At 48.1% G+C, this 21,259-nt stretch overlaps 1 protein-coding gene across 3 annotated transcripts in view; it reads right to left on the reverse strand.

The window, feature by feature from the left end:
• prkceb (protein kinase C, epsilon b) overlaps positions 1 to 21,259 on the reverse strand; it is a 92,545-nt gene that overhangs the window by 50,549 nt on the left and 20,737 nt on the right. For all 3 annotated transcript variants that reach the window (XM_049008064.1, XM_049008063.1, XM_049008062.1), the window contains exon 2: positions 10,443 to 10,506. In XM_049008064.1, the coding sequence (XP_048864021.1) occupies positions 10,443 to 10,506 (64 nt within the window). The remainder of the gene's footprint in view (positions 1 to 10,442; positions 10,507 to 21,259) is intronic.

Consider the following 21,259-nt stretch of genomic DNA (forward strand, 5'->3'; position numbering starts at 1 on the left):
CAAAACATTGTGTCAGCGGTCTGGCGATAGGTAATCAGGGAATCACGTTCCGTAACCACATCATATTCTCCGACGATCAGGAACATGCTCCTTTTTTCGTAACTGTTTAGCTTGCCATAATGCTATAAAGCCCAAAGAGGCTGGTCTATGACAACAGACTGTCCTACAAACAAAATTTAAAGGTATTTGCTTGGTCACAAAGACAGTATATTGTATCCACGAATAGATCGGACCCATCACAATTCTATTATGCTTGCATCAAGTCCCAAGTTGACATATTACATACAAGCTGAGTGGTCCCTAGAATCCTGGACGTACCAGGTTATGTTGGAACAACCAGAACACGGATCCCAGTGGCAGTCTGAGCTAATGTGAGCCTTACAGAGGCAGGACCCCTTTCCTGCTCACCAGTAGCCAGACCAGTATCCCTTGTAATTGCGCGCAGAGAAATCCATTGCTGCTTTAATTAATCATTGACAGAGCCACAGGCAGCGGAAGGAAGGGTACAGAGGTAACAGTAACAGGTCAGGTACTGAAAGGTAGGCAAAGCAAGATTACAGGGTCCAGAACTTCCAAAGGGATCTTCAGAGCGCTTATGCTGGAGCTCACGCCCATATGCAGTGTTCCTCAGTCCTATCCACTAATATACTACTTATTGAGTTATAATTAAATGTTAAGGAGCCCTAAGAAAAGCAAGACAGCACCTTCTAATATGCAACGTATAACACATCTGCAGTAAATCCCTAATACAGTTCATATATCATGTGCTAACTAATGACACCTTTTTTAAATGGTGGCTGCAACAACACAATTAGCAATGCCAAAAATTTTGATAGAAGACCTACGGTGTTCGTCATTGTTAAATATAGGACGGAAGGGTACGTATAGAGAGGATTTCATTGATTGGATTATTTAAAAAGTCATCTGATTTTGGAGTATCGGTCTAGAGTTCTTTGGTTTCGGAGCAGTTAGATGCTGCGCATGTGAGACTGGATCTTCAACTTCTCCTGTCCTTTGCAAACCCACGTCTATTCAGACAACAAAAATATGTTTGATTTAGAGAAAATAATGCAACCGAAGGGTAAATGCAGCATTAATCTTTGTTCACTATTATTCCGAAGGCGATAAAATGAAGCTGGAAGACACTGCTGAGGAGGCAGAGGAGAGAACACTGGAGCGGTGTGAAGCAGTGAGTTCTAGAACACGATGGACAGAACGCAGTAAAGGAGGAACCAGGAAGAACATATTATGAGTATCATGGAGAGATACAGGGACCTGGAAGGGTGCTGGATGTACAAAACAGATGGCAGCATCCAAACCAGGGGAAAACCTTGCTAAAAATACTGCCTCCCTCCAGCACTACCTCCACCTGCTTGGCTGCACAAAGCCATTTGCATAGTAAGTGAAACAGTTCAGAATCTTGCGGAGCTCCAAACTCCCAAGGAAGTTCACACACTGACAATGAAGGCGTCGTACAGTTCATCAAAAAGAAGACAAATGTACAGATTTTTTTTCTCCATTCTGAGTTATTGAGCATATGCCACGTATAGTTTTTACGCACATTCTCTATTTGTTAATATGCATCTTGGGCAGAAATGTCCTTGGCGAAAGAAATTTAAGTTAAAAGTGGAACTGAGTAGGAGCTATACAAGCTCAAAGTCACAGATGGAGTGGGAGGTATGATATAGACCAACTTAGTCAGGACAGGACGTCAGCTGCTTGCAGGGTAATGTTTTTCAACAGCTAAATGTCACACACATAGCCTGCGACTGGTGGTGGAGCTCCAGGCTTGGGGGAGGATAACCACTAAGCCAGCTATACACACCCCAATGACCTCAGGAACTCTGAAGCCACGTAACCTGTCTGTTATGCAAATCTCTACAATGCAGCTCGCCTGGGCACTGGAGTGTTACGCCACAGGCTACACGTGTGAACCTCCAGGAGGGCTTTGATTGGTCCTGTGTGAGTCAGCTGACATGCTTCGGTACTTCAGAGCAAGGGGGGGAAACGGTGGGGGGGGCAAGGCCACCACTGATCCTCCTGCTATTTTTGGCACGGACAGTGAAGGCCAGGTGTCCTCTCACATAACTGGTCAAACTTGGACGCCACTGGGTATGACAATAATAGATTCGCAACGACAAGCAGGTCATTCCGTAGCATATTCTATTACCAAAAATGTATTGCTTTAGCAGTGAAGATAAAATGCCCATATGATTATTATTTAAAAAACAGATGAGCCGGAAGTTACCGTCCATACAGAGGGGAGCAAGGAGTAGGCAGCGCGTGTGCTTACTCTGCGGATACATCCTCTGACAGCAGACCCTGAGTACCAGCACAGGGCCGAGGACAGAGACTAGGGTGCCCCGTGTCCAGAAAGATAGGTTAGTATGTATTGCTGACATCACACTGATTTCATTAAGAATTACATTCCACATGCCTAATCCCGAACTTGCCATCAGCAACCCCCACTGCTCCTAATTTGACCAGGCACTGACCAGCCTCAGCCAGAACTTAAATAGGTGCCGTTGGACTGAACACACCATGCCCGGCTCCCATTGGACAGAGAGCACCACGCCCAGCTCCCATTGGACAGAACCTGTAGCCTTTATAATGCCTGGGTGCTTATAACTGCCTGCCAGCAGCAGCAGGAGCTGGAAAATGTCTCCCAGCAATTCATCCTGTGCCAGATACAGCAGCGTTTGCTCCAGCACGGCCAGCTGTTCTGGGACTGTCGTCTTCACTCTGAGATGTGTTAAGAGAGCTTCAGTGCTTCTAGGTACTGAATGCAGAGAAATGTAAAACGCAGAGATATCCATTTCTATAGCATTGTTGGTTGTTAAATGTGCATGATTCCTGCCTCAAAGTTAATAATAATAAGTGCTCTATTTGCCTTTTGTACAAGTACATTGGAAGTACATTCTCTTTGCCTACCTTGTCTATCTTGCTCTACATAGCTTGAGAGTCACAGTAGAGGATTAGCTAATCCTAACCCTAACCCTAACCCTTGGACCTGGGGCTCAAGGGCCCACAGACTTGAATGTTCTCCTGATGATTGAACTGGGGATCTTCTGATTTTGGGCACCGAGACTTAGCTCACTGAACTCCACACCACCCCCTCCAACACCATACTACGAAACGCCACAGACCCCCCCCCCCCCCCACCTGTGAATAAAAGAAACAAGCTGTCCCACAGATTAATCAGAACAAGAACCAAGAGTGTGACATCACATGAAATGAAATATATCATATAAAGTGTCTTAACGTTTTAACTGAAAAATGTTCACCAGCGATCTGGCTAAAGACTAAGGCATTCCACAGCAACCGTGCCGGAAAAGCTGGATGTGACTGGCATGGGTCCGTCCCCTGCCCTTGTCTTCTTAGCAGACCCAGGGTCCATCGGGGGACTGACCGGGATGAAGTGGGCCGGCGGCAGAGACGATGCTGTGCCATCACAGCGCACTCCAGAGCCAGCAGCCTCAGGCAGGGTCGAAAATAGCAGTGCTCTTCACAGCACAGGGTCCCGTGTCCCTGCCTATTTTCAGCTGCACTGCCAGCAGTGTGAGATTGATCATCCCTTCGTTACGAAACGGGGGCAGTCGAATCCCCTCTGTCCACTGACCCTGTGGATGTCGCTGTGATGCATTTGTGCATTCCTGCCATTTTGGTGCATGCTTCTCCTTGGTCAGGCCATTTGGCAACGTTGACGTTGCGCTCAGGCTGCCACAGTGTCAGCTGTGTATTCCCTGCACAGTTCAGGACCGGTAACACACCTGTAACTCTTCTACAGTGCATTACTGTGCCATGGTGCTGCGTAAGATACTTAATTAGACATCATGTATGGCAACCTGCCTGCCCATTTAAAATATATGAAGCAAGTAAGCAAGTATACTTGTTCTACTCGGACATAAACACTGCAAGCTTTGTGTGCCAAAGTTGTCTACTTGTCAACCTCATACTTACAAAGCTAGTTTTGTTCTGTCCTTTTTGCAGTGATGGAAGAAGGTCCTATCAAAATGCATACTGATCAAGACAAATAACTACACTGCACTGTACGACACACTGTACGTAACCTTTAGAGAGCTCCAGTGTTACTAAACTGGCCAGTTAATTTAGAAGTTTGCTGTGTTGAATATTCATCTGCATGCAGGGACATGGTTATATTTCTGGCCTTGTACTTTGCCCCCTCTCCCTCATATATTATATCACTCCCCCAGTGAAGTGCTGCCCCAGCCCAACCTGCAAGGGTATCCATGCCCCCCAATGTACCCTTGTCTGCAGGCAGCTAAGCTTCCCAGTAAAATAAATCAGGGTGAACTGATGGACTGTACTGGATCACCTCGACTGTTCGAAAACGCCCGGCTTGTGTGTGGGCTAGCTTCAGATCCAGGCCAGGTCCACTCCAAGTCTCCTTCTGTCCCTCTCAGCCGGCCGCCCGTGAGGCCGATGGGAAAAGCGCGATCACACCCCAGCTTAGATAAGAGCCTGTGAAGAGCTGCTAATTCCCTGACTTCCTGGGAATGGATCGCTCACTGCGACAGACAAGCTTGCGCACGTCGCTATCTGACGTGCACGTGACTCGTTCTCGTACGGGACCTTCCGATACAGATGTGGGGACAGGTAGATGGACATCGATGCTCAGCTGACGTAACCCGTCTGTGCTCACTGGGATGAGGCGCATGCAGCATCCCTGGTGGAAAACCACACTCCGTCCAGTTCAATTCCGGCAAAAATAGCTCATGTTTTTACAGAGCAGCAAGCCAGAAGAGGCTAAGGTGGTGTGATTGGGGGAAATATGTAAAGGTCAAGGGGAAAAGGGTAGAAAGGGCAGGGGGAGGAAGGAGTGAACTGGAATGGAAATGGGGCGGTTCTTGTTTTTGTTGTAGCTACAGTATGTAACCTCTGCCTTGTAACACAGCAGTGTTAAACCCAGTATTGGTTTCCAACGTGCTCGATAACCCAGCTGTTACGGCAGTAACTCATTCATAAACACCTCAGTTCCACAACTTAGTTATTTTAATTTTAGGAATTTGTTAACATGCTCCTACTGTTACTTTTTGTTTTAACACATGCTGACAGCCAATCAATGGTTTTATTACACATATTAGCCTCCAGTCATTGAACTTGCTTCTCGTCTAGTGTTATAAGGATCTGCATATCAAATGAATGGTCAATCAATTATTAAAGCTTTTTCCGTTAATCAGTATTAGGTTTCTAGAGTCTATCATATTGTTATATTATGTATCTCAGCTCAATGTCGGATCGGGTGTATGGGGCAGGGGGAGGGGAGATTTCAAAGGAAACACAGGACAATGCCTTGCAGTGTGGAGAGAGGTTTAAAATAAACTCCAAAGCAGATCACGTTTTCATCCAATCATTTGGTGCTGCGAGGGTTTGGATGGCTGCCGTGGAGGATGATGGATTCCAGCGTAACTCCGAGCTCCGTGAGGTTGACCTTACCTTCCGTTTAGGGTTAACAAACAGGAGCAGAGGAAGAGCAACTACTACATAGTCCTGGGCTTGCGTGTCATGTTTGTGGGCCTACCAGGTCTCCGAAAGAAAGCCCATTTTAGCAGGAAAAACAAAATAGCTGTCTCAGATATATAGAAAGTTCAACAGATGCAAAGTTACCTTCCGACAGTGAGAGTTTCATTTTCAGAGCAGCTGGCCTGGTTGCCGGCCAGCAGAAGGAGCCAGGAAACTGCATCCAGGGCAGGATGAAGCTTTCTGGTCACATGACCTCTCAAGTCAGGCTGGGGGCTGCCTGTTCCCTGCTGCCCTGTGGCCAGCAGAAGCACTTCCTGTTAGCCTGTTTTGCTTTCAGTTTGTTCTTCTTCCAAGCAGAGTAGGATTATAACAGGATATGCTTCAAATTTCAGATTTCAGTTTGATTTGCTTGCTCGGTATATGTGCAATATATCAACTATATCTTTGCAGACATAAGCTGTAATATTACTTATCTGAATAGAAATCAGACAGTCAAATTGCACATGTTGCTGTGCATTGTGTATCTCTCTCTTTTGAAAAGGGCTGTGTGTGTTTCTGGGAACACGCATGTACCTGAATTGAGGAAAGGGTATGTTTGTCAAAGTGAGGCAGACGGAGAGAGCAGCATACAGGCATGTGGCCACTGCAAACTGCCCCTCAGGCTGACTGAGACATGCTGCCACACATAAAACAACACACAGGTTCCAGAAGGGTCTGCCGTGACATTTAAAGTGCACTGCAATCAGCACAATGTGCTTGGCGTCATCCTAAATGAAGCCTCAGTCTTTGAAGCGGATGCCAAGGCAGTCACTCCTCCAGACAGCTGCCGGGCTACGAATCCAAAACTACTCACTGCTTCTGACGCAACCAGCTCATTGCATCCTACACCCAATGCGATGAATAACTTCAGCAGATCTCTGTACCCTCAACCTCCCAGTTACTGTCTGACATAACTTTAGTTAGCTTCTGTTTCCACATCACCTCCCAGACCGGGGAGGGCAGACCCCATTCGTTCTCCTGTGCGGCGTGCCCAGCTGATATTCCCAGCTTCCATGCGGGGCGACACAATGGCCACCCGCGCTCCGTAATTGGATGTTTGTGCCGCTGATGAGACAACAGAAATTTACCGTTGTGCCGCAGATGGCGAACTTCCTGGCACATCATAGCCAGGGTTGGAGGTGTTGTCATTTCCGTGGCCAAATGCAGGAGCAAAACTGGGTTTTCACAGCCACTTAAAGGGAGCCGCTGCAAACCCAACAACCTCTTAAGCTTCAAGTTAAAACATCACGCATTACTTTACGTTAGACTGATTCATGCTGCTCTTTTCCTAGTAACTTACGTTCATACAGTAACACGGATAAATCAGTTGGACTGCCAAGCGTGCATCTCTAGTATGTCACTTCAGCAGTTTTGGCTTCCATTTGTCCTCTGACAGGTTGCTGTTGTTGTTTTTTTTCCTCTCTGGATTCTCACAACAATGGTCTATTTTGGCCCCATCACGACAAAGGGCCTTTAGCCCTCCCTTCCTGTTTGACAGCATCGCGACTACAGGCCCTGTCCGTTCACACAAACCCAATGGTGTGCACAGGACGAGCAACAGAGGAAAGTTTATTTATAAACTACCAGGGGCGGCGTAGAACCAGGACATCTCGTGGAGAGCTTGGATGGCCATCAGGGAGGACTTGGGGAGGGGGGGTGGCCCAGCGACTGTGGAGTAATGCTGAGATAATGCAGGTTTGGGTGGACAATATTTGAACATACGTAATGCAAAAAAAAAAGAGGTAACTTCACTGGCCGTTCTTCAGTAGAGAAGTGGAACGGGTATTTGTGTGCGGAACCGGGCTGATCTCACAAAGGGATGAGTGGGCTGTACTCAGCACCAGAATCGGACAGTGTCAGCAATCTTGGGTGCCCACCAGAGACTCGCCGATGGCTCTTTAGCCTTCCCTGTTTCCTGTACAGAATCCGAGACCCCGTGGGACTAAGTTTGCAAAGGGTGCTTTGTGCCTCTGGTGTGCTGCAAGGGGAAATCAGCTCAAAGTAAGGTTCACAAAGGAGAGGGATTCAATCTGTCCTTCACAAACTGCAATCGTAAGTGTTAGCAAGCGGGAACACCATTAGAGGCAGCACCAGGGGTACTAAGAATTTTTAAATGGTGTCTCTCTAAATGGTGTTTTTCTGTATCTCTCTGAGATCCTTCATCCTTAGTGGATATGATTTATATGGGAGGAAAGGCAAGTTATGAACATGTCAGTCCCATACAAATAAATGTTATCAGAATTATTATTAATGATTTGAGATGGATTCGATCTTTCTAATCATGATGATTGCTCTGGCATTCAGGTAGAGAGTCTGACACAGGCAGAATAAACCACGGTGACCATGCACGCGTTTCCAGATGGATCCTGATCGCACCTTTGCCGTCAACCCAACTTCCGGCCTCATGGCTCAGCACTCACCTCTCTCTCTTTCTCCTCGCCATCCTGTAATGGACTAACAGCTCAGCTATCATCGGCTACACCTCCCTAATCCATTTATCTCCACTCTTGCTCTTTGAAATCGTTTCTGGAGACAGTCTGAAGCCGGCCGCTCTCCACAAAGGAGCCAACACAAAGAAAGAGATCCAAGCAGCCGAGTGGCCATTTGATACACGACCAGGCTTTACACCAGGACCAAACTCGATTACCACTGGGCTTTTAAGGAGCACTACATGCACCTCGTTCTCCGTTTGCTTCGCAACATCTGGTCTGGTTTTCTCATGCAGCACCATCTTGAAGCCTCATCACATTACAAGCTGCGTTCCATAGAGGATGTGGAAATCACGCCTTGCCTGTTGCATGCTGGGTGTTGAAGGCCGGCACTGTGATGTCATCAGAGCGTGACGTTATTTTGCAGTAATGAGAACACCTCCCCTTGTCTTCCCATTTCACACCTTCATTTAAACAGCGTCTGACCTATGGGCTTGGTGGCCGATTGCCTTGCTCTCCCTCCTTCGTCTGTTTCCACAACCAGGTGGCAATTTAACAGACAAATAAAGCAATGTTTCCACACTGGAAAACTCAATACTTAATACTTAACAAGCTGTATTACAGCACTTTGGGGTGGAGAGGATGTTTTCATAGCTGAGATGCAACGCACCATATTATAAATACTAGTTAATCCACCACAAAAAGTATAGGTGTTAAAATAGATTTGCTGGAGTTTTTCGTTTCATATATCTGTTTACTTAGCTGAAGCTGTTTAATGTAAGATAAACTAAAAAACTCCGTTTGGGGGTAGGATATTTTCTGTTGTTGAGCTGCCCCCCCATTTCCCACCTCCTCTTTGCTTCCTCTGTATTCCTAGCTTTGTTTTACTGTGTGTCATAGCTTTCTCAACAGCAAGTACACACTTTCCAGGCTTCTGACAGGTCGTTTGTCTCAACTGGAGCTCCAACCCTCTCTCTTTAGCTAACTGACAGCTTCCAAACTAGCTACTTTGGCCCAAAACAAGTGCAGAGCAGCCCACGTTTAATGATGAACCAAACATTGGCTTGTTATTGGCTGAATGCGTGCATGTGATCCTGTCTTTTCTTCCCCTGGTTGCACTTTACTTTGCCAATACCTGGAATTTTGTTGGACCGAAGGCTTTGATCAGGGGCCAGACCTTCTAACTGATTGCTGACTTATTGACCACCATGAGGAGCAGACCATCAATACTGTGATCAGGCTCATGGGCTTGCGGTGAAAACAAACAGTAAAATTCTCTAAACAGAGCTGCAGGAGATGAGCTGTTCTCAACCTCTTCTCATAGTGGAAAAAAGCAACCAAGAAAGGTCACATGTCCTGCTGATGAAAGGGATACTGACAGGATGGTCTGTAGTCTGTTGACAATGGGTGGAGAAAATGGTAAGGTGTGCTTATACAGCCACCCCTTCCTTTCACCCCTTGAATGTCATTTTACACTCCTCCCTCTACTCCTCCAGCTGTGAGGTCTCACACTGTTCTCGATCTTCCACCAGTATAGATGAGCCGCCTACACATGTGCAGAACATCCACCTGTCTGTTTACCAGACTTCAGCATTACTGCAGCCACCCCACCGCAGAAGGGATTGTGAGACTCATGACTGAGCTCTGTGCACGTCGATCTCCACTGTTGTTTGCTGATGTGATTCCTTACTGAGAAGGCTTTGATCTGTCAGTACAGGACAGCAGAATTTGCCCCTACCCCCTACTCTGGAGTTCTGGAGGGAAAGAAAATCTCCCAGCTCTTTGTAAACATAAAACTGCAAAGTATTAATATTTGGAGTTGGCTGCAGGCTGCCAGCCATTTGTTGCAGTTAGTGCCAAGCGCATCGCCCGTTTGCTGCCGGGTTTTGTGCCACTAAGGCTTCCCACACAGGGCTGACTCCTGGCCCCAATCTCCCCTAAAGAACTGTCTGTTTGTAACATTCCTGCCATGCCCTGTAACCTCTCCCATCCTCACAAATACATGCGTATGAACTACTAACTTTACAGTTAAAGCAACAGACAACATGGCTGCAGACATTTATCTAGTGTCATTATCTCGTGTGAGAACCGACAGCAGATTGCTTCCAGCTAACTGCTTCTCACAGAGTCATCCAACTTTCAGTTGCAGGAAGTGCTAACTGTCCATTTCCTGCTGCTGCGGCGACTGTTCGGCACATAAAAGTAGCTTGCAGTCGACCTTGACACATTTCTGTTTTATCCTACCCCCATAAAAGAGGGAATGATTGGAAAGAGAAGATTTGAAAGAGGGATGATCTCAAAAAGTAAGGCGTGCGGCATATAACGAGGCAGGCAGCAGTGTATATGATTGGGGAGTGGTTAACAAAACCCCCCCCCCCCCCAAAAAAAAAAAAAAAACACAAACAAACAAAAAAACAAAGCATGCTGGGCCAACAACTGGCAGAAATTAAGAGAAACACACGGTGCAACAATATGAAGGGCAGGTCTTACGTTCGCTGGATGAACCTGACAGGTCGATGATAACGTACACCTTTCCTTCTGGCTCCAGGTCTATCTGCAGGGCAACATGGAGAGAAAGCAGAGGGTCAGAAAAACCATGTAATGCTATGGTAGAACAGATTTCAAATGCAGAACTTTAACTATTTTAAAGGAAGAAAATGGAGAAAAGAAACACAATTAACTCCACTCCATTCAGTTTAATTCTGGAGTGAGGTGACACACCACAGTCAGCCAGCGACCCCTTGGCAGGTTCTGTTCTTTTTAAGTAAGACTATAAATGTCAGTCCCACATACACTATATGGGCAAAAGTATTGGGACACCTGGCCATTACACCTACAGGAACTTTGATATCTCATTCTAAATCCATAGGCATCAGTATGGAGTTGGTCCCCCCTTTTGCAGCTATAACAGCTTCAACTCTTCTGGGAAGACTTTCCACAAGATTGTGGAGTGTGTCTGTGGGAATTTTTGCCCATTCACCCAGAAGAGCATTTGCGAAGACAGGCACTGATGTTGGTCGTGAAGGCCTGGCTCACAATCTCCATTCTAGTTCATCCCAAAGGTGTTAGATGGGGTTGAGGTCAGGGTTCTGTGTGGGCCAGTCACGTTCTTCCATGCAAGGCTCACCCAACCATGTCTTTATGGACCTTGCTTTGCGCACTGGGGCACCGACATGCTGGAACAGAAAAGAGCCGTCTCCAAACTTTTCCCACAAAGTTGGAAGCATAGAATTGTCCAAAATTGTCTTGGTATGCAGAAGCATTAAGAGTTCCCTTCATTGGAACTAAGGGGCCTAACCCAACCCCTGAAAAACAACCCCATACCATTATCCCCCCTCCACCAAACTTTACAGTTAGCACAATGCAGTCAGACAGGTAACGTTCCCCTGGCGTCTGCCAAACTCAGACTCGTCCATCAGACTGCCACATGGAGAAGCCTGATTCGTCACTCCACAGCACACGTTTCCACTGCTCCAGAGTCCAGTTGCAGTGTGCTTTACACTCCATCTGACACTTGGCATAGCCCTTGGTGACGTGAGGCTTGCATGCAGCTGCTCAACCATGGAAGCTTCCGTGAAGCTCCCAGTGCAAAGTTTTTGTGCTGGTGTTAATGCCAGAGGAAGTTCGGAACTCTGCAGTTACTTAGTCAACAGAATGTTGGCGACTTTGATGCACTATGTACCTCAGCACTCGGCGACCCCCTCTGTTACTTTACATGGCCTGCCACTTCATGGCTGAGTTTATGTTGTTCCTAAATGCTTATACTTTCCAAAAATACCATCTACAGTTGAACGTGGAATATCTATTGGGAAAGAATTCTCACAAACTGAATTTTTACAGAAGGTGGCATCCTATGACGGTACCACGCGTCACTAAGCTCTTCAGAATGACCCATTCTTTCACAAATGTTTATAAACCCGACTGCATGCACCTGTGGCAATGGGCCTGAATGAAATGATTAGATTGGACATTTTTGTCCAAATACAGTATTACACAAGCATGACATTCTTGCACCCTTACCAATTATTGCAGATTATTGATTTCAGCTGTAGAGATGTACTGACAAGTTACAACGCAGCTAATGACACTACTGTTCCGATAAGATGGCTAACAAGTAGCTATGCCTCAGGCCTACCGCACGTATTTCACAGGAACTTGGACCTATGTGACACAATCCCTTTCATTCTGCAAAAAGCTATGGGTACGACGACATCTTCATCAGCACACAAAAATCTGTTTCTGTGCAGTGTGGCCCCAAAAAATCTGCAGAGTGTACGTATGTGCGTAGCCGTGCCGATAATTCGGGCTGTCAGAACAGAGGAAAACGCCTTAGCAATAATTCGGTTTGGTCTTTTAGTTTTTAAAATGAGTGGGGAGCACATCTGCAGGACCCTCCAAGAGTGACCCGAGGAATCAGCGGCATTCCAACACCCAAAAGCACATCTTTCCAATCCGACAGCAGCAACAATCAGGTGAGGATCATCAGCCGCTCTCGCCTGCAAATGCTTCCATCTCCTGTGCACTACTTCAGGGAGTTAGATAATCTCATTAGGCGGACAGGGACAAGGCGAGGGATTGAGATACGGGGGTGGGGTCTGCTGAAAGAAAATGCTGGGGGGTTGGGTGGTGATGTACTGCACATTTCTGCATGCATTATTAAACAGGATATTGCAGATGTGAGCCTTAGCTAAGGGGCTTGATCAATTTCTTGATGCATGTCCTGCATTAGCAGAAGCAGGGAGTGGCTACCCATCGCCATTGGGCGTAGGTTTCCATGGCAGATCTCCTCGTTCCCATGGAGATGGTTGATACTGCATGCCAGGCCCTGCGGATTTCTAAAGCTCATCCACCAGGACAGAAAACAAAGCCTGCCTCCACTCTGCTTACGAATGGCCTTCTCGTTGCCCGGGAAAGGTGATTTAAGTAAACAGGTGGCTGGTGATTAAGCATCGGGCTGGACTGAGCATCTTCACACAGGGAGGACAGAGCTTAGGGTGGCCAGATGTTCATGATCGAAACTGATTTAGAAAAACAGTACATCTCCCTATCTCTTGCAGCCTGCTGGGAGCTTGACGGTTACTGGTATCTGCTCTGGGGTCTCTCCCTCTATAGAATACACAACTCAGCAGTGTTTACATTGGATGGTTAAGACAGCCAGATTCATTGCTGGCTTTCCATGCGCCAAGCCCCACACTCAGAAGGATGGCAGCAAAATAACTGCATTCCTATAAATATGCTAAAACAGTGTGTCACTCTGAAGGGAGAAAGAGTTAATCCTCCATCATACAGGCACCAGCTGATTAACTGTATTGATGAGGCTGCAAAGCTGAAGTGAATATTCACACTATTGCGGAAGTGAGCGGGCTCACAGAGAGCCCCTCCAACTGTGACGATAATCAAGATGCATTTGTGAATTTAGCTCTAGCTGTGAAGTCAGTGGTGTTCTTGGCGACAGCCAGTGGAGCTGTGGACCTCGATCCCTAGTGTTTGCAGCTTTATTAGGGAACACCTACCGCCAGGAAGTCTGTACAGGCTAATTAGACTATGGGCTCCCCAAAGGTCTCCTTTGCCCTCAACACAACACTCTAGGGGAGATACCCAAGGTCTTCAAAGCTTTAATACTTACATTTTATATAAAATATACAATGAAAAAAAAACTATAAACAAAGGTAATTGCAGGTGATTTTTTTTCCTATAATGGGTTGAGTGCACGAAAATACCTTAATTAAAAAACACTTATCTGGTGTTATTCTAAAATAGAAAGAGCATATTCTAAACAAGCAAATGACAAGGACATTTGCCAAAATGCATTCATGTGGTTATCTATAAATAGTGCCTTGTGACCATACCAAATACTCACAGCTCTGATATGAGCCCTTTCACTGAAGTTTTTACAAAGACTTTACAATACACGACTATTTTAGCTTTCTGTTGGTTTTTAATAAGTTCTTCTTAATAGTTTGTAAAAAGCACCCACCTTCAATGTTAGGTCTATATTCACCTTGCATCTTGCACCTCCATGTTTAATAGATGTGCAGAAAATTATCTTAAAGGTGCTGACTCATATGAAATTATATATACATATATATATTGATACACTCCTATTAAAGATTCAACTGAAACAGGTGAGAACTGGGAGCGTGGTGCGTATTGACGATCGGAGGAGAGCCGACACTACAGTCACCTAGCAATCTGTGTATCACACCTGTTGGCTTCCCTTTCATTTACTGAGCTCTGCCAGCCCCAGAGAAGCCAGAAGATGGACCCCACTATCTGAGATATAGATGTAACAGAAACAGGAGAAAGGACAACAGAGGACACATCCACCCCTCTGCTAGAGCCTGGCAACCGCAGGTATCATGCCGGGGGGGACGACCATCTGGACACTCGTCCTCACCTCCAAAAAGGTCGCGAGCAGGCAAGGTGAGCGTGAAGTGGTTCTACGGAACACCTAGTCCTGTCTGGCCCTCTACGGTCCAGTCTCAGGTTTGCATCTCCTCATATAACATAGAGCATAGTTAGATACTCTGGTTTTAATATCCAAAATTCCATCCTACATGAGAAGGGTGTGTCATGGAAGGAGCCAACAGCGATGAAAGACCACGAAGTAAAAATTTACAAGCTCAGAGAATTTCACCATAAATGTGTGAGGTTATACGGACATGGAGGCACCATATGGTGGCAGACGGTTGCTTCCTGTTGGAGCTGGAAGGTCCCTCAGCTATCGAGCATGATGGAAAAGCAGTGATCTTTGGCAAGGCGCATGGCCACTTCCCATCTAACAATAACTGTGTTTCTTCTTAGAGTAATGGGATTTTTCCTGAGTCATACTTCAGTTTCCTTACATCAAACACTGTCTGGAGTCTATAGGCATCTGTGTGCGGTCCAGACTAATTCCAACCGCAGCACGTAAGGTTAGGATATCCCACACTGACCTGCACATTCTCTTGGTGACACTGCAGGAAGGACAACGTCTTAAGAGGCCCGGAAGACAGCAGCAGTCTGAAATGTGCATTCGACAGGAGAGTGTCACAGCGTGCGGTTTGCACTGCACGTGTGCCCTCAGCATGTTCTGTAATCTAGAACAGCCAGCTTCATAACCTAATACTATTTAACCAGCGCAGCCCAGTACCGTGATACATTTTCCGAGACTTGCAAGGTGAGCTTAAGCAGACGGATTCAGACGGTGTGCAGCTTTCGCCTGGGACACGCAAAGCTCCTGTTTAAGACAGAATGCTGAGAGGGCCCAGCCGTAGGCTCTGTGCTGCCAAGCCTGTGACCTGACCCCTGCCTCCATCTTCCTCCACCTTCAGGTGCTGATGTCATCCGGGACATTGATGGAGTAGCAGCACGTTTGGTATTCCTCTATCTCAGCCCCCTCCCCCGCTTCCTGTGAAGCAGCAAACTCTCATTCATAAGCATGTTTCCTTTCTCAAGTGTGGCGCTCTCTATATATAGAATAACACTAAGGAAGGAAAGGCCTGTGTGTGTGTGTGCATGTGTATGTGTCTCTCTCTGTGTATCTGTGTGTGAGCGCGTTGTGTGTCTGTCTGTCTGTCTGTGCACGAGCGTGCGTGTGTGCCTCTGTGTGTGAGCGCGTGTGTGTGCCTCTGTGTGTGAGCGCGTGTGTGTGCCTCTGTCTGTGTGTGAGCGCGTGTGTGTGCCTCTGTCTGTGTGTGAGCGTGTGTGTGTGTCTCTGTGTGTGTGTGAGCATGTGTGTGTCTCTGTGTGTGTGTGAGCATGTGTGTGTCTGTGGGTGAGTGTGAGCATGTGTGTGTCTCTGTGTGTGTGTGAGCATGTGTGTGTCTGTGGGTGAGTGTGAGCATGTGTGTGTCTGTGGGTGAGTGTGAGCATGTGTGTGTCTCTGTGTGTGTGTGAGCATATGTGTGTCTCTGTGTGTGTGTGTGAGCGTATGTGTGTCTGTGTGTGTGTGTGAGCGTATGTGTGTCTCTGTGTGTGTGTCTGTGTGTGTGTGTGAGCATGTGTGTGTCTCTGTGTGTGTGTGAGCATGTGTGTGTCTCTGTGTGTGTGAGCATGTGTGTGTCTCTGTGTGTGTGTGAGCGTATGTGTGTCTCTGTGTGTGTGTCTCTGTGTGTGTGTGAGCATGTGTGTGTCTCTCTGTATGTGTGAGCATGTGTGTGTCTCTCTGTGTGTGTGAGCATGTGTGTGTCTCTGTGTGTGTCTCTGTGTGTGTGTCTCTGTGTGTGTGTGAGCATGTGTGTGTCTCTGTGTGTGTGTGAGCATGTGTGTGTCTGTGGGTGTGTGAGCATGTGTGTGTCTCTGTCTGTGTGTGTGTGAGCGTGTGTGTCTCTGTCTGTGTGTGTGTGAGCGTGTGTGTGTCTCTGTCTGTGTGTGTGTGAGCGTGTGTGTGTCTCTGTGTGTCTGTGTGTGTGCCTCTGTCTGTGTGTGCGCGAGCGTGTGTGTGTGTCTCTTGTCTGTGTGTGAGCGTGTGTGTGTGTCTCTGTCTGTGTGTGAGCGTGTGTGTGTGTCTCTGTCTGTGTGTGAGCGTGTGTGTGCCTCTGTGTGTGTGTGAGCATGTGTGTGTCTGTGTGTGAGCATGTGTGTGTCTCTGTCTATGTGTGAGTCTCTGTCTGTGTGTGTGTGAGCGTGTGTGTGTGTCTCTGTCTGCGTGTACGCGTGTGTGTGTCTCTGTCTGCGTGTAAGCGTGTGTGTGTCTCTGTGTGTGAGCGTGTGTGTGTCTCTGTGTGTGTGTGTGAGCATGTGTGTGTCTGTGGGTGTGTGAGCATGTGTGTGTCTCTGTGGGTGTGTGAGCATGTGTGTGTCTCTGTGTGTGTGTGAGCATGTGTGTGTCTCTGTGTGTGTGCGAGCGTGTGTGTGTCTCTGTGTGTGTGCGCGTGTGTGTGTCTCTGTCTGTGTGAGTCTCTGTCTGTGTGTGTGCGAGCGTGTGTGTGTCTCTGTGTGTGTGCGCGTGTGTGTGTCTCTGTCTGTGTGAGTCTCTGTCTGTGTGTGCGCGAGCGTGTGTGTGTCTCTGTCTCTGTGTGTGTGTCTCTGTCTGTGTGTGTCTCTGTCTGCGTGAGCATGTGTGTGTCTCTGTCTGTGTGTGTGTGAGCATGTGTGTGTCTCTGTCTGTGTGTGTGTGAGCATGTGTGTGTCTCTGTGTGTGTGCGAGTGTGTGTCTCTGTCTGTGTGTGTGCGAGCGTGTGTCTCTGTGTGTGTGCCTCTGTCTGTGTGTGTGTGAGCATGTGTGTGTCTCTGTCTGTGTGTGAGTGAGCGTGTGTGTGTCTCTGTCTGTGTGAGTGTCTCTGTCTGTGTGTGTGTGAGCGTGTGTGTGTCTCTGTCTGTGTGTGAGCGAGCGTGTGTCTCTGTCTGTGTGTGAGCGCGCGTTTGTGTGCGAGTGTGTGTCTCTGTCTGTGTGTGCGCGAGCGTGTGTGTGTGTCTCTGTGTGTGTGAGTGAGCATGTGTGTGCGAGCGCGTGTCTCTGTCTGTGTGCGCGAGCGTGTGTATGTCTGTGAGTGAACGTGTGTGTGCGAGTGTGTGTCTCTGTCTGTGTGTGCGCGAGCGTGTGTGTGTGCCTCGGTCTGTGTGTGCGCAAGTGTGTGTGTGTGCGAGCGTGTGTGTGCCTCTGTCTGTGTGTGTGAGCGTGTGTGTGCGAGCCTGTGTGTGCCTGTCTGTGTGTGAGTGAGCGTGTGTGTGCGAGCCTGTGTGTGCCTCTGTCTGTGTGTGAGTGAGCGTGTGTGCGAGCGTGTGTCTCTGTCTGTGACTAAAACTTGTCATTTTGTCACTGCAGGGACAATTTTCCTGGTAACCTCAATGGAAAACTAAAATTTTATAATAGGCTGTAACTATCATCAAAAAACTGAAAATGCCAAAAGTCTTGTATGTTGTTTGGTTACTTTTGATGAAGGGTAGGGATGGGTGGGGGTAAAGGTTGCCATTGTTGGGATTAGGGGTTTTCCCATAGAAATGAAAAGACGGTCCCCACAAAGATTTGAATACAAATGTGTGTGTGTGTGTGTGTGTCTGTGTCTGTGCGTGACATGCTTTCAAATAATGGACAGTGCTAAGGGGGACGGTGACTCTAACATGTTACCCGTCCATGTGCATTTACCTCTGTGTGTTCACTTAACCAGAAGGGTCCCTGTGCAGTTTAGCTGCCTTCCAAGGGCAAGCAAGAGGGAAAATAGCTGTAGTTTCCAAGCGCAGGACTGACCAGTTTGTACCCATGTCAGGGCCTGAAGGCAACAAACAGAAGCACAGGCTGCCTCTCCTGGCAGCTGATATTGGGCAGGTCTGCACCCCAACCCCTGCCCAGTCCATTAGAGCAGGGCGATCTGGCTCGGTGCTCTGTCAGCTTACAGGACAAGCAAAAAGCCGGGTCCACTTACAGTGCAGGTTGTTTATTAACTTGCCTGGGACCTCGCTTTCTCTCTTTTCTCCACCTCACTCTCTGCCCTGATTTATCCAGAGTGACAGATTAAATACAGCACCACACATTTCACTGTGCCCAGGACCTCCTCATCCCAGCTCGCTCTCCTCGCCAAGACAGATCGCCTTTTCACCACCAGACCAAAGTCTTCAAAACAAGAACCTCCATAAAAATCACCCAAACGGCGACGGCCGAACGTCCACACAGAGGAGATCTGGAGAATGATTTTATGAGTGGGAAGGGAATCAAGTGTCCCTGTCCAATCAGAGACAAACCAGGTGTGTGTCTGTGTTCTGTGTGTTTGCCTGCCACATAAACATGTAAGTACTGTGAATCTGTCCATGCAGAGAGCAGGCCGGAGCAGAGATTAGCTGGGGGGGGGGGGGGGGGTGCATAAAGTCTATGTGTTTGTGCGAAGCGAATCGCAAATTAACCTCAGGTGCACCTCCCGAAATGTCGTTGCTGCCCTCGCCATAACCGGGTCGGCCCATCTGGAACCATGAAGTCGCCAGGCCGGCTGAATGAAACGCTCCGAAACGCCTACTGTCCCTCGCAGATGGAGGAGGAGCCCTTTGCTGTCACAGCATGTCTCCGAGCGGTCTGTGACGACAAAGGCTGCCGCGCTGTAATGTGTCACCAATTACAACACCTGATGATAACCGACGAGGCACTGGCGGTGAAAACATTTGCCACTGAATCATCGGTGAATAAGAGCTCTTCGTGTTCGGAACACGGCATTCAGATCGCAAAGGTGCTCGGAGCGGCCATCTGAAGGCGAGATGGATGTAGGAGCCGAACACACATGCGGCCTGTTCATAGACGGCAAATGCAAATGTTGACACAGGGACTTCCTCCATTATGTCAGCGGCTTCACACAGCGCAGGGAGAGCCAGTGTGCCGGGAGAGACGCCTGGCACACAAAGCGGTGTGAATCCCACTAGTTAAGTCGCGCGTTAGGAGACATGACTGAGGCGCCAGCGACCGCATGGCGAGCCAGGTCAGGTCAATGTGCAGCAGACGAGCTTTCAAAGGAGAAGCCCACGTCTCCTAGGTAGCTCCTCCACCTCTTTCTGGTTGGAAGCACCCGGAAATTAAATAACGCCTCTTAATTTGATTCGAGGGCTTTTGTTTCACCCGACTCGCTCCGGCACTCTGGTGAAACAGGTGAAAGCCCATCGTCCAAGCGGTTACATCAGCGTTACACATGCGTCCTGCTGCATCCTGGAAAGCAAACTGCCTCTGTGGTCCAGAAACTTACTGCAGCCTCACGGCTCAACCACCAATCGGGGAATAAAGAGAAGCCTGAAAAAGGCACGAGTTAAAATACATGCTAAAACAATCTGAAACGCTAATCCCTCCTCCCATTCGAAAATTAATTTGTTAATAGAGTCGGCTTATGACCTCATGTGGGTCACTGCTATCTGTAGCATTCCAGTGTGCCCTGCACTGTTCTGGGTGAAAGAATCGCACCTCCAGGCTATAACTGGCGCGGCGTCGACCTTGTTCCCAGCCAGGCCCAGGCTCCAAGGTGCAGTACACCAGGGGCACACAGTGTGCCCTGTGAGGGAAAAGCCAGTTAAGCTCCACCCCATTCAGCAAAGGCCTTGCCTGATCGGCAGGTGGCAGGAGACGCTGTCGCTTGTGTAACTTGTGTTACTTTAGGTCGCCCAACTGGAGCATTGTGAAGTTACTCAAGAAGGAGAATGAGGGGCTACAAAGGACCTGTAGCCCCAGAGAGTGACTGCAAGGCTGGCTCCCGAACTGGGGAAGGGGAGAGTGTTTATCCCTGTCATAAACAGAGAGGGAGATAGCAAAAGACAGAGCGAGGTTAGGGCCGCCCTGAGAGGATGCAGGAGACGCTGTGTTTAATCTCTGGCCTCGGGACAGTGCCAGTGTGTGCCAGTGTGTGCCAGCCTGTGCCAGCAGGCCACTCCGCAGGTGAGGCTTTTGCCAGACTGTCCTGGGGGGCTGCTGCTGAACCCCCTCCCCCACCTGCACTGGAGACTGTCAGAGTGCTGCGAGTCTAACAGCACTAAACAAGCTGGTTTCTATTTATTACAAGGGGAGCGAAGACAAAAATAAGCAATAATAAACTCTTATCGTGGATTTTTAAAGGGCAAGTGGTGAAAAGGGATAAGATAAATAAAAAAAAGGTTATTTTCCCTGAAATCATATTATTATAAATCGCAGGCGAGTTTGACAGACAGAAGCCACCAAATTCTTGATACTGGAGGATATAAAGAGACAGGATGAAGGGAGCAGAAAGAGAGCCTGACTACTGTTATGGGCTCTGGACTACATCTGGATGAAGTTCCGCCTTTTCACCCAAAGAGCTTCCTGTGGACTGATACAGTCAATACCAGCCGGGGGAAGGCGGGGGTGGGCCGGCAAAGTGCAGCATGACTCCTTTGGCAGCCCCACCCTGGACTTTGGGAATTCCCCATCCCTGGGAATTCAGGATGTGATTCTAATCGGCAAAATCAGTAGGCTGCGATTTCTGTAGAGCGCTGGAGAACGAGGGAAGAGGCATAAAATGCCTCCGCGGAACAGGTTAAGGTTGAGAGATGGTTCATTAACCTTGGCTCAGGTAGCGCAGCCATACGGTAGACTGAGCTGGACTTGAACTTGGTGTCATAGGGACCAGCGGGTCCCAGACCGCATGCTAACAGAACGGCGCCGAGCACCGACTCCCGTCCAAAACAACAGCAGTGGCAGAAGAGACAGCGGTGAGGAGCGCCGAGCAGAAGTTTACATAAAGGGGACAGAACCCTGTAAATAATGTAGAAGCCATTGACACTTCGGCAGACTGTGGGCCTGCACGCGCTTGTCCGACAGCTTAAGAGTCACTGCTGCTTCAACAGTTGTGGACGACAGAGGGTAAGAGAACATTCAGTTAGCGCCATTAGCGTCAGTAGGTGCC

The sequence above is a fragment of the Brienomyrus brachyistius genome, chromosome 3, assembly GCF_023856365.1.
Source record: "Brienomyrus brachyistius isolate T26 chromosome 3, BBRACH_0.4, whole genome shotgun sequence".
NCBI lineage: Eukaryota > Metazoa > Chordata > Actinopteri > Osteoglossiformes > Mormyridae > Brienomyrus > Brienomyrus brachyistius.